Source organism: Branchiostoma lanceolatum, chromosome 7 (assembly GCF_035083965.1).
Source record: "Branchiostoma lanceolatum isolate klBraLanc5 chromosome 7, klBraLanc5.hap2, whole genome shotgun sequence".
NCBI classification, from domain to species: Eukaryota; Metazoa; Chordata; class Leptocardii; order Amphioxiformes; family Branchiostomatidae; genus Branchiostoma; species Branchiostoma lanceolatum.
In genome coordinates this window covers 16,988,421-17,005,545 of record NC_089728.1, presented here as the reverse complement: position 1 = coordinate 17,005,545, position 17,125 = coordinate 16,988,421, and the positions used below count along the sequence as shown (strand labels likewise).

General features: G+C 42.7%; 3 protein-coding genes across 4 annotated transcripts; 2 read left to right on the top strand and 1 right to left on the bottom strand.

Moving 5' to 3' along the window:
- Positions 1 to 4: 4 nt before the first annotated feature.
- LOC136437940 (proteasome subunit alpha type-7) lies at positions 5 to 5,787 on the top strand. The gene is made up of 7 exons (XM_066432531.1): positions 5 to 168; positions 1,487 to 1,613; positions 2,077 to 2,201; positions 2,761 to 2,883; positions 3,385 to 3,504; positions 4,101 to 4,163; positions 5,007 to 5,787. The coding sequence occupies exons 1-7, from the start codon at positions 67 to 69 to the stop codon at positions 5,100 to 5,102; spliced, it is 756 nt and encodes a 251-aa protein (XP_066288628.1). The 5' UTR covers positions 5 to 66; the 3' UTR covers positions 5,103 to 5,787.
- LOC136437941 (mediator of RNA polymerase II transcription subunit 28-like) lies at positions 5,198 to 10,068 on the bottom strand. Its single transcript, XM_066432532.1, has 2 exons — positions 9,963 to 10,068; positions 5,198 to 9,587 (listed from the first exon to the last, which is right to left on the bottom strand). The coding sequence occupies exon 2, from the start codon at positions 9,552 to 9,554 to the stop codon at positions 8,910 to 8,912; it is 645 nt and encodes a 214-aa protein (XP_066288629.1). The 5' UTR covers positions 9,555 to 9,587; positions 9,963 to 10,068; the 3' UTR covers positions 5,198 to 8,909.
- Positions 10,069 to 10,076: 8 nt separating this feature from the next.
- LOC136437939 (kelch-like protein 9) lies at positions 10,077 to 16,381 on the top strand. Of its 2 annotated transcripts, none has more exons than XM_066432529.1 (6): positions 10,077 to 10,180; positions 10,975 to 11,779; positions 12,517 to 12,721; positions 13,648 to 13,867; positions 14,393 to 14,626; positions 15,501 to 16,381. In XM_066432529.1, exons 2-6 carry the CDS (start codon positions 11,096 to 11,098, stop codon positions 15,973 to 15,975), a joined length of 1,818 nt encoding a protein of 605 aa, XP_066288626.1. In that variant the 5' UTR covers positions 10,077 to 10,180; positions 10,975 to 11,095; the 3' UTR covers positions 15,976 to 16,381. The 2 variants fall into 2 exon arrangements, with proteins under 2 accessions (XP_066288626.1, XP_066288627.1); XM_066432530.1 differs by having other exon boundaries at positions 10,081 to 10,166.
- The last annotated feature ends 744 nt before the right edge of the window (positions 16,382 to 17,125 follow it).

Below are 17,125 nucleotides of genomic sequence, written 5' to 3'. Positions count from 1 at the left end.
GCGCATTGAGATCACAGGCGGACATTTTGGATTTTGTGGAAAGAAGGAAAGAAAAACGTGGTAAAGATGTCGAGCCGTTACGACCGTGCCATCACCGTCTTCTCACCCGACGGACATTTATTCCAGGTGGAATATGCACAGGAGGCTGTGAAGAAGGGCTCCACGGCGGTAGGTTCCACGTGCATGGATGTACACGTGCAAAGTCGAAGCTAGAAGTTGAAGCTTTTTCTGTCACTATCATGATTTTGCTCTGTCATGAATTCTGCCCCCCTCCCCCTTTTCAAAACAGTTTAGTCACTTTCTTCGGTCCTCACCAATTCTTTTAGCGGAAACAAGTACGAATCTCAAATGACGTTTATTTCAAGTGACATGAGATTAAATTTATTTCACCATAGAGTAGTGCTTTTTTGAACTGTCATGTCCAAATTCTGACATGACTTCGCCTCTTGCTGCCATCAACATGATTTTACTTTTTTTTAGAGATCAACAATTTTATAAAGGTATGAAATCAACAATCATGTGTGACAGGGTTTTAACAAAGAGGGTTCCTGCACCCTCATACCTTCAACATGCATCCACTTAACCTTCAGAACAAATTCTCCTAAAAGTTAACATTTACTTTAGATTGACCACTGGCCATGCCAGTCTGCAGGTGGCTGCTCTTCAACTGTGACTTGTCTGACCGCAATTTCACTAGCCTGGATACCAGACCTTTCACGCGATGCGATGATAAGCCTTTTTGGCCGGGTAACCTGTTAGTAGGGATAGAGTTGGCACCCGGGCGCTTGGCAGCCGAACCCTGATATCTATCGTTAGTGGGCCGTGTGCTATCTGTGGCGGCGGCGCGAGTTGCTTCCCCGGCCGAAGGATTAGCTCCAGGAGCGCGGTGGTCTGGCAACCAGTCTACAATTTCACCCACTATTTTCTGTAATCATAGTTGGGTTGTGTGGCATAACTTCAACATGTTTGGCCCTGAACCCAAGAGGTCGCTGGTTCAAATCCTGTCATATCACTGACATTGTGCCCATGGAAAAGGCACTTTACATAACTTTCCTCACTTCACTTGGGTGGAAATGAGTACCAAGCTTCAGTAAGGGGTTAAGTGATTGTCCCATATTTGAGGAGGGACACACCTTAAGCATGATAAAGAACCCGTCACACTTATCGAAAAGAGTAAGGGTCATCCCCAGTGTGAGTGGATCAATCTTTATTTTTTCAAGTTGATACTTGATACAGCACGCAAGATAGAAGGCGTCAGCCTGTTAAAGTCCTGGTTTTCACTCGTTCACACCGCATACTTTGCCCTTCCCAGTGATTATCTACCCTAGTCTTGTAGTTGGTACATAGGCTACAAAATCTTCAGCAAGTTGAAGTTTGTTCCTCAAAAGAAATGAAGAAGAAGAAGTCCCCTGTTTGGCCTTATTATTAGTTCTGGAAAGAACTGTCTACTTTGAACAACCTGTAACAATGCGTGTCTCTGTCCCAGGTTGGTGTTCGCGGGAAGGATATCGTAGTCCTGGGGGTGGAAAAGAAGGCCATCGCCAAGCTACAAGATGAGAGAACTGTCCGCAAGATATGCCTACTGGATGACCATGTGGCCATGGCATTTGCAGGTAAGATATTTATTGGCATGGGTGCAGTTCGATGTACATCTGCTAGGTGGTGTATTATACATCCCGGCAACCCTTGTCACTTAAAAATTAAACAGGCTGGTTTAAAATGGCAATCTACTTTACAGAATATAGTCTTTCGATAACATTGAGATACTATTGATAATGATTTACATGAAAGTTCCATCAGATCATTGAGGTATACTACGAAAAGGAGAGGTCCTAGTGTGCTACCTTGAGGTACGCCCACTGTTGTTCTCCAATATGGGGTGACGCCGAAAGAAAGTATACAGTAAGGTGAAATAGAATGTATTTCCTTTCAAAATCCTTATTCCGTATATTATTCATTATCATAAGTAAACAGGTTTCTGCACTGAATTAGTCCATTCAGTATCAAAACTTGAAGAAGAAAAACTGACATGTATGGTTCCACTAATATTTGATTCTTTGTCCCATAAAACCCTAGGTCTGACGGCTGATGCGCGAATCCTGATCAACCGAGCGCGTGTGGAGTGTCAGAGCCACAGACTGACCGTGGAGGACCCTGTAACCCTGGAGTATATCACACGTTACATCGCCACCCTCAAACAGGTGGGGCTTCTGACTTAGGGTAGCAGGGGCAAGCAGGTTTTTTTCTAAAAAGGGGTGCAGGGGTGCTGCGCCCACATGCTCTGACCACGTGCCCCCTTACTCAAGAGAGCAGAATCTCTGACAAGCATAAAATTGCATGTGTGACCACAGTCTTCAACTTTGACCTGTCTGACATTAATTTCCCTCCTCAAGAAGCCTTAGATTACCCCATTTTTGCTCAGAGTTAGAATTCTCTCTGAACACCCCACATTGTGCCAGGGGGAAAATCTACACCATGCCCTCGCTTTATCGCTCTGCTCTCTCGTACCCCCATGCAATTTTTTTCTAGAAAAACACATGGAGCTGCAAAGAATTAAGGGCCGAAATGAAAAAAAGAAAAAACACCTGACAGTAATGCTGTACGAAATTTGTATTACTGTATATTGTATGTTATAGAGCACAGGACTTTCCCCATGTACCAAATGGACACTAGTAGTACAATAGTAGGTTACCATACTAAACTATACATGTAGGTCTGTTTCAACATGTATGACTAAAACATGCCATTGTTGTCCTGTAGCGTTACACCCAGAGTAACGGGAGGAGGCCATTTGGTATCTCTTGCCTGATCGTTGGGTTTGACTACGACGGCACACCTCACCTCTACCAGACGGACCCGTCGGGAACCCATCATGAGTGGAAGGTTAGTCATTTTAGATGGTCCCAAAATATTCTGATTACTTTTCTGAATGAAAAGATAAGCTGCAAATTGCCACACACAAAAAATTGGACTCACCCAAATTTTTGACTGATCAGCTCCAGTCAAGGAATTAGCAATCCACTACTTCTGTGACATCACATTATGCAGATAGAACAAGACAAGTGACTCGTGAGCAGTAAATTATAAGTTTCAGAAAGTCTATTCCGCCCCCGAGGGATTGTTGCATTTGGAGACCCCAGAGTCACGTGCTCGATATGCAAGAGTGTATTTATCTGCAGTAATTTGGTTAAGTCCAATTTTCTTTGTTAGCAATAATTTGAAGTTCAACTTCGATTGAGAATGACTTTTGCCAACACAGATGAACTTTCAAGGGCAGGTCAGATGATTTTTGTGTGTTCAAAAATGTTGCTATCGATGCATTTTACTTTAATATCTTAGAGCACTGATATATTTTCTATGTTTTGTTGCTTTATTTGTTGTTAGGCCAATGCCACCGGTCGTAGTGCAAAGACAGTGCGAGAGTACCTAGAGAAACATTACACCGATGAAGTGGCCGATTCTGACGCGGAGTCCATCAAACTAGCTCTTAAGGCTCTCCTGGAGGTAAGGTCTTACCGAGGGTACTTCAAAGTATGAATGATGTAGAACCTTGATATGGTTGATACATAACCTTAAGAACACTGCAGTAGCCATTTGGCATCCCATTGTCTATTGGTTACAGAGTTAGGCAGCAGGGAGAAGGTTAACAAAAGATGCTGTCTCACACAGGTGAATAGAAGATTTTTTTGAACCGTATAAATGACAGGTTACATTGTATTTCTAGTTGTTGTTTACATTAATTTAAGTGTTAAAGACACCAAAATACAGCATTTCTCAATATCTCTAACAAGGATAGTATCATTCAGTAAACATTTAGACAATTTACACCAAATAAATACCCTTCTAATGGTATTGAACAAACAATTAAAACAAGTGCTTTTTAAAAAAAAAGCTGGCATCATACTTCCAGCTCTTGATTCTTAGCGCCAGGTAATTATATTGTTTTGTTCAATACCAGCAGAAGAATGTTTACTTTGTGTAAACTTTAAATGATACTAATACTATCCTTGTTAGGGATGATAAGAAAATGTATTTTCATGTCATTAACAGTTTAAGGTGTATTGTACAATGTCTTATTGTGTAATGTTTTATTTCTTCAGGTTGTGCAATCAGGATCTAAGAATGTGGAGCTTGCTGTGATGAGGAGAGATGAGCCCCTTAAGGTGACTGTCATCTTCTTTTCTTGACACTTAAAGAAATACCAGCATAGATAAAAGTCTAATAGCTCGGTTTCAATTCTTCAGTGAAAAAGTCAAAGTTATCTCGAACCAGTTTAGCTCGCTGAAAAGCTACTCTTCCACTGGTTGTGACAGAGAAGACAGACGCTATGTACAGTATTTAAAGGTTCATTGTAACAGAGAAGTTCCCCTTAGCTCTTTTTGACAAGTACAATGAACAGTGGACCACGGCTTAACGTCCTGTTCTAAGGACTGCGAACCTTTCCGGTAGCGTGCATGTCGGGTTAGCGACACAGCCGGGATTCAAACTCATGGCTTCTAGTTTCAGAGGCAGGGCTGTTAAGTGCTACTGGACTATCACCCCGACCAATCCAATCACGTGAATCGTATTGAATTCCCAACAAATCGCTTTCTAACTTGCGTTGACGACTACATCTGACCAAACAAAATCGCCAGTGAGATGGTGGAAGGTGTCAGCTTCCAAAAGACGTTTTCAGATTGACAATTTTGGCACTTTGGAAGTAATTGAATCCGCCCTCGATTTAACGTTTAGAGAAAAGTAGTAGAAACTAGAAGTTAAATAGCGGACGGATTCAATCATTTGTAGATGTAGTCAGATGTAGTCGTTAACGCAAGTTAGAAAGCGATTTGTCGGGAAATGGCTGATACGAATCTGAGTTTCAATGCGATTCACGTGATTCGATTGGTCGGGGTGACTATGCACGTTACCACAGTGATATTAAATGCACTATTTTAACCATAGTAGAGAATATAGATTAGCCCTCAATGTCTTGAAAGCTCATCATTTTTGTCTGTTTCTTTCTTCAGATGCTAAGTGTGGAGGAGATAGAAAAGATCATGGCTGAGGTGGAGAAGGAAAAGGAGGAGGAAGCCGAGAAGAAAAAGAAGACCAAGACGTCTTAAGAAGACAATTCTCTCTAGATATCTTTTTGTATATATAGTTATGTTTGGAAGGCCTTGGTGGACCTCTAGAGTTTCAGTAATGTGACGTGTGCATCAAGGTCTTCTAGTAAAATTGGCTATTTCAGCTTTTTTTCTTCAAAGTAATGGATTCAACATGTAATGAAGCATCTTACATTGTAGAAATGTCAAATATCTCCACATACAAAGTTGAGAGTCTAGTTGTTATTACACTAACATGTTATCCAGTGGCTTTCACACAACAGTACGACTTACTGTAAATGCAGAAATGTTTGCAGTAGTTTTATGTTCGCGATCTTCAGGGTGAACCTGCGAAATTAAAAGCACTGTTGAAAAGCCGTTCCATTGTGTGACTGTAGCGCTACTATTGTTTCAAAAGCAAACCCCAAACCACTGCGAACAATCAATTTTTTTCCCTACCACGAAATTAAAACCCTGCAAATATTTCTGCATTTACTGTATTCTAGTCTCTTCTACTTTTCCACTCTGTAAACTAAATTGTGATGTAGGCAATGCTGGAAGAACATTTCTTTAACTTAACACTTTGTCAAAACAATTCATAGAACATGCAAGTATAAAAGCCAGCCGACTTTATCTACAAAATGAAGTAATGACTATGTATGTCAAACAGAGTTGTAGTCATTAAATCATATCAAGTACATGAAAAGATTTTTTGTGGGATTTTAATAACATCCAACCAGTTGTCAGACATGTCAATGGTACCACAAGCTATAGCGGGTATCTCATTGGACTAAAGCATATTCGTGACCTCACTGCATTCTAAATTATATTTGTGTTACCCTTGACTTTATAATGAGAATATCATGCAAAAGGTACATGTAGGACTAAAAAGAAAACAAAGCACACAGAGTGTAAAAAGATTTGTTTTCCGTCTATGAAATCCGTTGAGCACTCTGATAAATCGTTTGGTCGCAGCGAGGTTGCCAACATGCCGCGTTTCCAGTGAGATACCCACTTAAACAACCAGGCTGCTTTAATATCTTGTGGGTACTTAAATACATCAGCAAACTAACTCAGGACTTTTGCTGCAAACAGAACATGTTACTAAACTCTTGCTCTTAAAAAATCCTTTACACTTAAAAGTGCCGTGCTCATTTAAGCTGTGTCCTCGCGACTTAACAGTTTACTTTCTGAACAATAGAACTTACTGTTACTAATAGGTTGATAGTGGCACCCCCCAAACATTCCCAAAACACCATCCTGTAGAAAAATGATGTTACAATCTATATGTAAATGTGGTCCATGGTTAGCAGTTTGCATAGATTGCACTGGAGGCTAGTTCATAGTACTGCAATTATTTTCGTGGGCCTTAGTTTTGCAATACATGTAGAAAGGAAAGGAGATAGGTTTTCAAGTTCACGGTTCAAAACCTTTCTGTTGTAATACGTTGGAAGCACATTTCTGATGAATTCACGGTGGTGAGCTTGCCCTGAAAACCAAGGAATTAAAACCACTGGGAATGTTTTAAGCATTACAGTAACATTATAAAATCAGTGCTACCTCTTTATAGCTTACCATGGATCAAATTTTGTGACATTATTTGACATTAAACCATAGCTGCCTCTACCAGGCCCCGCAGATGGCTGGAAAAATTGTAGAAATTGGCCAAATAGAGTGAATAGTATGCTTAGGGAGTCGGCTACGGACAGAGGGTCCAATATGCCATCCACGGGAAGCAAACTGTAACTTATATAGCGAACCAACTCCTCGGACATGATTTTTTCCAGCGACTGTGGAGCCTGGTAGAGGCTAACTAAACCAAGCAACTTGGGGCAAGGATTTGTTGTTGTATAACACTAGACTAATGCATGGTGCTGGGTCATAGGTCAAACAGTTAATACCGATCTGTATGTCACATTTCCTATTCTTGTGATGCACATATGTAGCTGTGGAGAACCCTCTATACATCCCCGCACTTGTCATTAAATGAGGCAAAATGAAAATACACTTGTCCTTTTTCTGCTGTATAGTGTAGAGTAGTTGCTATTACTGATACCTGTACTACTAGAGGTATGTACCTATACACATTTTAGGCACAGTGGTTTGGGAACAGGTACATGTAACTGTTCAAAAATAGTTCATCTTCCAGAAAGATAGAAGCATGTTTGAACATAATTTACAATTGTGCTGAACTCAAGCCTATTGCATCGCATCTATAATTCTTAAGTGACAAGAGCTACAGTATGAGGTATTTATCTTATGAAAAATACAAAAAATTGATATGTTGTGCACTAGTGCTTAGAGACTGCCACACAATTTCATGGTAAATCGTAACTTTCTGTCAGATTTGCCATCCCCTGACCTATCCCCTGACCTATGTATCATCAGGTACAGTACGAGCACACCAGCGTTCTGGTACTGTAAATGCAGAAATGTTCACGGGGATTTAATTTCACGGTAAGGAGAAAATGGAGTGTTTGCGGGGGTTTTGAGTTTGTGTTTGAAACAATATCAGCGCTACAGTCACACAATGAAATGGCGGTTTTAAGTTTGTGGTAAAGAGTTCACAGCCAAAATCGCAAACATAAAACCACCGCGAACATTTCTGCATTTACAGTATTTTGGACCTGTACCTCATCAATTATAGTCATACAGTGTACCAATTCACAGCTCTATGTACTACCTTGTTTGTGCTCCTATAATTGGATTGAATCTTTAATGAACTGCCCCTAAGCTTGTAACTAATGTATACACATGTACATGCAATGCACTGATAGTCTGTAAATAGGGCTGTGTACATGTAACAAAAATTAAGGTACGGTACAAGTACTGCGGTTTAGGTACAGGTCCGAACCTGAACCTTAACAAGTTTAATCAATTATCTGCAAGTTAAACATGTAGGCAACTGTCTTGTAAATTGTCATCTTTGTATGAGGATTTATGTATTTGAATCTCAAAAGACGTCTATTTGCAAGTTTTCTTCATTTCTAACTGTGAGGTTATCAAAATTGTAATCTCTGTCAAGCGATTTACCTATCTTCAGTCTAAAAAATGGTGTCCACTAGTGTTTTAGTTTGTTTAGGTACATGTACAGGTACAGTAGATGTTCAGGTCAATTTTACAAGTACAGGTCCACCGTCCAGGGTTTAGGTACACAGCTCTCTATCTGGAAATGCAGCAAGAGCAGACTAAAACTGGATTCCAGGCTAATGTGGTAAAGGCTCACCCAACCACAGGTTCTTATCATAATTTATTAACATCATAATTTTGAAAACAACATACATGAACATGACAGGTGATGCACATAGATCTGAGGCATCATGTTACCAGGTACTGTACATGTATTACAGTAATAACATATTGATTCTAGTATTGGAATGCTTTAGGGAATAATAACAAAAAGGCAAACAGATATTACCATCTATAAAAATAAAATAAGGTTCTGTACATGTTACTGTTATTTTTGATGAAACTTGAGTTATACGGAGGGTGACACAACTGCCTTGAGAATCACGAGGGCTCGAAATAATCTAGATACTATTCATATGTCGCAGATATTTCCATCTATAAAAAGATTTGTACATGTTATTGTTATGCTACATAAAACTCGAGTTATATGGGTGGTGACACAACTGCCTTGAGAATCACGAGGGCACTAAACACAATCTACATACAAATGTATATTCATACATAATATCGAGTTAACGTCGACCTTCAAAGCTACCCCGTCAAAGCTACCAAATAAAGCTACCTCCAAGTCCAAGGTTACCTAGACTGGAGGCAGTTATCGTCTAAGTTATCGCCTAAATTATCGTCTTAGTTATCGCGTTATCGTCTATCAAAGCTGCCTCCCCTTTCGAAGCTCCCCCCTCTGTCGAAACTACCAAAGCTGCCTCCAAGGTTACCCAGACTGGAGGCAGTCTGTTCAAGATGAGCTAGGGGTCCGACCCCCGGCCCCAAGCCGTGCTGCGACCACATCAATCCGTGCTGTCCCCCCGGTCCGATCATCGTTGGCGTACCCGGAGTCCCGGGTGCTGGAGGGCGTACTTGCGAAGACGTTGACGCACCCTGGGACATACCATCCGTCTGCGGGGGTGCTTGAGACGGCCGCCGCCCCAACCCTCTGATGTCCGCCAAAACGGTCTGCCACTGAGCAATCTTTTGTTGATGCTTCTGTATCAACCCCTCCTTCCTCTGAAGTTCCGTCCGCAGTTCTTGGATGTCCTCCTTTAAGATTTGCTCTGGACGCTGACTTGACAGAAGCAGTCTTCGCTGCAGGAAGAAGCACTCGATCTGTTTGGCGGTGTCGAGGAATTTCTGCACGTTCTGTTCCACGCTGGTCTTGATCTCGTCCTGTTCGACGATGTTGACGTGGTCTTGGTTGACGAGGGAGGAGAAGAGAGTGTGGAAGGAGCCCTCCAGGTCGTCCACCAGGTTAGGGTGCTGGCCAGAGTGACCACCGCCTGCGGCCATCTCTATGTTGAGCTGACCAGATGACCACTGTGCCTGGGAAGGAAAAAAACAACAAAGCCAAACTATCATAATATTCAACTTCAAGAAGACCACAACAACACACTCAAAGTCAGAACACCACATACGCCAATAAACAAGATGGCTCCCGTGTGACGTCAAATCCAACATGGCGGACGACGAAATCAATACAGCTTCAAGATTCGAAAAAAAAGGGTGTCGGACGTCTTCAATCCCCCTGCAGATTGTTTTGGGATATCAGTCATACTCTGCCCCCCTCCCCCTTCTTGCCTTGCCTTCAGAAACTCCATAAAACAGCATACCAGACCGTAACTGAAACATTGATAGGCTACCTTAAGATATCATTAACCATTTGCTATGCAAATATGAATTAAAACTACTAAAACATACTTAAAACAGCTCGAATTCGTCACGTTTTTGGCTCGCAGTCGCTCCTTTGTCTGGTCCGTTCCCTTATGACCTATGACCCATGGGCTACTGCGCAACTCCAACTGCGCAGCTACCTTAATAATAGGAAAGACAGGTACAAAACACACCTGGAGCTGTGACCAGAGTTGTGCGTCGTCAGGAGAGAGTCGTGTGGCGTCAGGACAGGTAACGTCTGTAATGTACGTTTTTTTCTATATTATACTGTGTACCGCAAGCATGATCTCTCTTAAATGAATATTCTATATACCGCTGGGCAAGGGCCTGCGAACTGTCACATAATTTGCGTCTAATGTTTACAACATTCGTGGGTTTGTGGTACGAAATCAGAGCTCTTCTCTGGCTGTAAGGGCGACGTACATACTTGTCGACGTTCGAATTCAGTTCTGCCATAGCTGACAATCATACAAGACCCTACTGAGATCCTAGAACACTGGCGAATGCGTCATATGACCCCATATATGTGACCACGCCCGCCTTAACAGTCTCAGTTAAAGTCCCCAGTGGTCATCGGAATTGAATAGACACAGAAGGCCATTGTTGAAGGCCAATAACTGTTACTGTGTAGCTACTGTTAGACATACTTAGGGTAAGGTGCAGTATCGAATGATCCATGGTGGAAAAGAGAGGGATAGAACATCGATTACTGACTGTCGTTGGCATCATGAGATTATAGCTGATCACAGCCTCTTACACATCTGCCTAGTTCTCACGGTACGTGCATTTATTCCGTTAGCAACAATGAGCGAATTTTCCAGAATAATCCGCAATTGTTTCAATAGGTCTAGCGTATCGTATCTTAAACAATACAGTGGTTCTCTCTTCTTCTTACGGTCCTTCTAGAGCGTCAGGAACAACGTTGAACTACAATGTGAGCTGCTGCATGATACTACTACCAGACTGACTACGCCGGCTGTAGATAGAATGAGTAATTTTCCAGGGGAATTTGGTCACCATTATAGGTTTTCATTTGCAGGCGCAGTCAAGGGGGAACCGCGGACTGACTAGTACCCTCCTGGCCAATTATTCCTTTTCTGCCGAATTCTACGATCCGTAGGAAGGCCTGGTGGAGGCTACTAAATCGATAAACAATCACGATGTCTTCCGATGCGGACAGAGCCTTGTGTAGCAGCTTGTCTCACTCTCAGCACCAACCGTTCAGGCTGGCCGGCACACACTCGGCTTCCCTCCTCCGGACTCTGAACGAGCTACGCGAGTCGGAAGTCCTAACAGATGTCTCCTTGGTAGCCGACAGCCAGACTTTTCACGTCCACAAGGTCGTCATGGCGTCTGCCTCGGACTACTTCAGGGCCATGTTTACCACAGACATGCGGGAAAAGGAACAACAAGTCATCGAACTCCACGGTATCACCGCGAAAGGGCTCAGGTTAGTTATAGAATACATCTACACATCGGAGGTTCCCTTAGAAGAGGACAATGTCAGGGATGTTTTAGACGCCGCGAGCCACTTACAAGTCCTCCCCTTACTGGAGAAGTGTAAGAACTTCATGCTTACAAAACTCAGCTCGAACAACTGCTTAGCGATGGCAAGACTTGCTGAAGCTATGAACTTGGACAAGATCGAGGCAGCAGCGAGAAAATACTGTCTGCGCACGTTTGGACTTGTTATCAAGACGAAAGACTTTCTAGAGTTGTCGATAGACAAGTTGTTGCCTCTTCTTGAGAGTGACGATGTGTTGGGCTGTACGGAGACTGGACTGTTCCTGGCCGCTCTGAAGTGGTTGGAGCACGACCCCTGTCGACAAGAACATGCGTCACAGGTAAGTGACTCATCGATATCAAAGAAGAAAACGGTTTAAATTACCGTGGCCCTAAGGTACAATGGCTTTATTCTACAGAAAATTAGAATGTCCACAGAAAATGAAAATTCTAGTACACAGAAAGTGGAAACGCCTACAGAAGATTAAAATGCTAACAGAAAATGAAAATGGAGTAAAAAAAAAACATTGTACCTTTGGGCCGCAGCAGTAAATATCATTTTAGTGTTCTGTGATCTTTATTTTAAAAGAAAATATATTGTAGAAAATATCTGTCAACTACTTTAGAGTATACCTATGGGCATTGAATGAATGAACTTAATTGCTCGACAACTGTACATGGCACAATGTATGGCACCAATGACAAGGCAATCAATGCAATGAATACTAAACTAGTCTATTCTATTCTGAAAACTATAACCGCAAAATAGATACTAGTAACATCTATTCTAGAGACACTGAAGAAGAGTGATGGATGTCACTCGAAACGTCCGGAAGTAATCTCCTAATCCTATTCCATTGTAGAGATTGAATTGTCTTTAATCATTGTTAACCTGGATTTCTAACCTAGCTATAGCTTCATAAACATAATACATGTACATGCTCACTGGTAGCAGTGTCAGAGTGTCATTCAGCACCAGGGACAGCAGTGTCTAATCATATAACCTCTAGCGATAATTTGAGGTAAGCTACATTTGCTTGTGTTGAACGAGACTATCAAACTTCATCGTAACCTCCAGCTGATGTCTCGGGTCCGGTTCCCCCTCATGCCGCCCGGGGATCTTGTCCGTTACGTCCAAAGTAACGCCCTATTCCAGACGGATGAAGACTGCAAGGCGCTGCTGATGGAGGCGTCCCGGTACCACAACTCTTGCCTGATGCAGCCGGTACTGCAGTCCACTCGCACTCAGGTTCGCACGAGTCAACCCACTCTGCTGGTTGTAGGTAAGCGGCGTTGTTTTTGTTACATTTTGCAATAAAGTTTGATGAAGTTTGAAAATAAACTTCCATTTCCACCATCTGTAAAGCTGTACACATCCGGGTTATGCTACGGTCACATTTGCGCCGGGCCCCGAAGCCACAAAGCTTTGTCCCGGTGGACAGGGGGTCTATTTATTACCGGGCCCCGGTTTGATTTTAAGTCCAAGTTAAAATGATACCGGGGCCCGGCCGGGACCAAAAATAGCCCGGTAGCTGCTATACGCCCGAAAGTAAAAAAAATAAATAACATAACATAAACTACCCGGTGGGGCCCCTTTTTCCAAATGTGACCGGAACATTTCTATTGGGTTTAAAGGAAAGCTACACAAAAAATTGAAAATCCTTCTATGCTATGCTTAATATGCTCCCCTGATGATTTGATTATATGACGTCAGTGTTTCAAATTTTTCACCTGATGATTTTATTATATGACGTCAGTGTTCTAAAATTCAATCATCGGGTGAAGAATTTGAAACATTGACGTCATATAATTCAATTATCAGGCGAGAAGGCGTCAGCACGGCATAAGTTGCAAACTGTGGAAAATCCCAGAACTATGACGGACTCATGTGAAACAACTTGAAGTAAGAATTTGACTTTGAAATATATTAAGCATAGCATAGAAGGATTTTCAATTTTTTGTGTAGCTTTCCTTTAGATCAGTGTTGTATAAACGTGCCAAGATGGAAAGACAAAGGTTGATGACATTGACAACGCAAAATACAAACGTAACTCAAGTAACTGGATTTATTTTTTTGTAAACGGTCAAACGTTTCATACAGCACCCCCTTTCTTTCGTAAAAGACTGCATTAGCTTTTGCATTGAGTATGCATATATGTCATTATCTGCATGGATGTCTAATCTTCATCGACGCTGATGTCAACGGTAGGTGGAACCAGAATGCTGTCCAACGGTGGGGTAGACGCGTCCAAAGACATCCTGTGTCACGACCCCAAGACGAACAAGTGGAACAAGCTGACCGAACTCAGCGGAAAGCGGAGCCATCACTCCGTGGCCGTGCTGGGGAACTTCCTGTACGTGGTAGGCGGACAGGACAGGTGGCCAGGCCCGAGAAATGGCAAGAAGAAACCGCAGAGCTCAGTTTTAAGGTGAGCTACCAATAATCAATCGTTCGCAGGCATCAGTGTCTGATGCATGGCGGCTGCAGACATGTATAGGGCTCGCCAGGCTGGTCTGCTCTCGGCATAGACCCTCCAGTCGGTTCTGGTGATCCCCAGCCCCTGAGCTACCAATAGAATAGTCTCATTTTCACAAACAATAGCGCCATTTTGAATCTTCTCTCGCGAGAGCACATTCTGGCGCGAGCGTGCGTGATTTGGCACGCGAGCGGTAGGAAATCTCAGAGCTCAGCGCTTAACAACTTCCTTAACTTATTCTTTTCTTTTATATCTTTTTTCTGCATTTCCTTCTCTTTGAGTCACTCTTTTTGCTCCTGATGAATTCTCCCTTTTCTGCTCACCATTTCGTACAACGAGTTTTTTTTTAAATTTCTTTCATATGAGTTTTAATTTATGATCAATCTTCAAACATTTCTTTTGGTTCGCAATAATGCTTAACTTTCGTCCGAAGAAACCATGATAATGTTGGCATTAATTCTTATTAATATTTCACAGGTATGATCCGGTGCATGACAAGTGGTTCAAAATTGCAAGTATGAATCAATCCCGGATGTCCTTCTTCCTCGGGGCGTCGGTGTACGGTCGCCTGTTCGCCGTCGGAGGCATCGGGCCCGAGGGTCGTCTGGCGTCGGTGGAGTCGTACGATCCGGAAACTAACGAGTGGTCCTTCGTCACCGCCTTCGGCGAACCTCGGAGCGGACATGCAGGAGCCGAACTTCGGGGAAAATTGTGAGTAAAATGTCACTTAAATCGATATTCAAACATTCTTCCCATTCGTACCTTATATTAAAGTCGCGATCAGATACTATAAATACATTTAAGTGCACGGTGGTTTGCGGTTTTTGCGGCAACCTTTAGCGCTTCACCAAAGAACTTAAAATCACCGCGAAAATGTTTCTTTTGTCTTCTACCCACCCACCTACCACCATGTTTCAACCGAGAACTAAAAACGACCGCGAACACTCCATTTTCTCCCTGCCGCGAAATTAAATCACCGCGAACTTAAATGCATATACAGGAAAACATTATTTTTAATTGGGCGCGGGTGGTACAATGAATGTCGGACAACTCGGCACCAAGACAACTCGGCACCAGGACAACTCGGCACCAGGCAGGACAACTCGGCACCAGGCAGGACAACTCGGCACTAGGACAATTCGACACCTTAATCTTTTTTTACACAGAATGAATGTCAAACAATTCGGCATACTATGCAATCTAACGATATACGCCTTTACAATTATTAGTTTGAATTTTTTCTTCATTTTAGATCAAAAAGTGTATATTTAGGTCTCCTGTGCCCTGGAATTACAACCAAATGGCTTGAAATTTGTCGCAAGGATGCCAAGGACATATACCGACAGAAATTATTGAGCACTTTTGGCATACATTGCTTCAAAATGTTTAATTCTAGGGTTTGGGGTGATATTTAGACCGAAAATATACATTTCACTGAACTGGTGCCGAGTTGTCCTGGTGCCGAGTTGTCCTGGTGCCGAGTTGTCTTGGTGCCGAGTTGTCCTGATACCGGTACAATTACATGCACAATGCCAGCGTTGTCAGTTTCCTAATCATTGTTTGTTTACCATTGTTGTGCACATAGGTACATCAGTGGAGGAGGTACCGAGTCTATGGGCGTAGAAAACACCGTCCTAGTCTTCGACCCTTCTGAGGACGAGTGGGCGGCGAGGGCTTCCATGTACGCGCCACGCGACGGCCACCAGATGGTCTCTCTACGGGACCGCCTCTTCGTCTTCGGCGGCGTCCACTACAACGGACACGGTCAGCTCATCCACGTGCACCGTACCGAATGTTACGACCCCGACTCGGACCAATGGACTAACGTAAAGATGATGCCGTTCCCGCAGTGTTACGCTGGAGCGGCTGTTTTGAAACATCATATCTTCATGGTTGGGGGTTTCTCATGGTTAAAGAGAAAGTGTAGTAAGAGTGTACAACAGTACGATGGCCTACATGACAACTGGGTGAAATGTCCCGATCTTCCAGAGTTCATGGACGGAGTGGCCTGCGCCACTTTGTTCATCCCGACAAACAGAAAACCAAGTAGTACCTGGTGATACATCGTGTAGTGTAAAATATCTGTATCTGTAAACTACACTTTTTGTGACCTGTGCGTAGCCCAGTGGGTATATATGTACAATAAAGGTCTTCATTCATTAATTATCATCAAAAAGACAACACAAACAACAGCATCCAACTGCTTTCCAACTCAAGAAAATAGACTCATCGAATTCTTGACCGGTCCTCTGGTCTTCTTCAGGTTAACCGATGACGTCGTCTTCCGGGTCAAAGGAACTTTGAAGTCGGTACCGTCCCCCGGTGTACATTATGTCAAAGTTCATACAATGTCCACGCGCGTGTGACTATATCTATTCTGATTAGAAAAAAATGATTCAACCTTGTACAGTTGAATTAAGACTAACGTTACTTTATCAGAAAATAAAGCATAGATATTTAAATGAAGTACTTCGCTTTCAGTTTTTGTTCTTTTGGAAAAATCGTCAAGCAGATCTATCGGGGGCAACGACAGTATTCAACTGAAAATGGCAGTTCAATTGTCCAGCTGACCCGCAAGAACAGGGGCTGACTCATGCAGCCTAAAACGTGGAGTCCATTTACTTTGGTTGTACATAAGTATTTACATGTGTGTACAAGTTCTGATAGTCTGTATAACGCAAACTCCAGCTGTCCGGGGGGTTTCTCTCCCCTCCTCCTCTTGGGTTGTGAGGCGGTTACAGGGCGGTGAGCGGTCACAGGAGGCTTGATTGAATTCAGGCTAAAGTTCTGAATGCCTGCGCGGAAGTATACACCTTTCTCACGCGGCGGACATGATAGAAGGAAATCGAAAACGAGGCCATTGTGGCAAAACATTAGACCGGTCCTAACTGTCCATCACAATTAGCAGCTCAACCAGTGATCGCTTGTTAATTAGAGAATCTACCAATGAGGAAGTGGCGGCATGCCCCTCAAATATCTGCATTTCTATGTTTTTATTTTGCACTTCTAGGTTTCGACGGAGGAGGGCAGAACTATGGGATCGGTCAACGTGGCTTCAAATTGCTTTTTTTGTGCATTACACTAGTTATCACATTGATAATTGGATGTCATATTTGAAAACTTAATGTGATTTGGGAGCAAAAACTAAATCTGTGCATTACTTTTTTTTCTTTGCCTCTTTGGTCTCATTTTCATTCTATCATGTCCGCC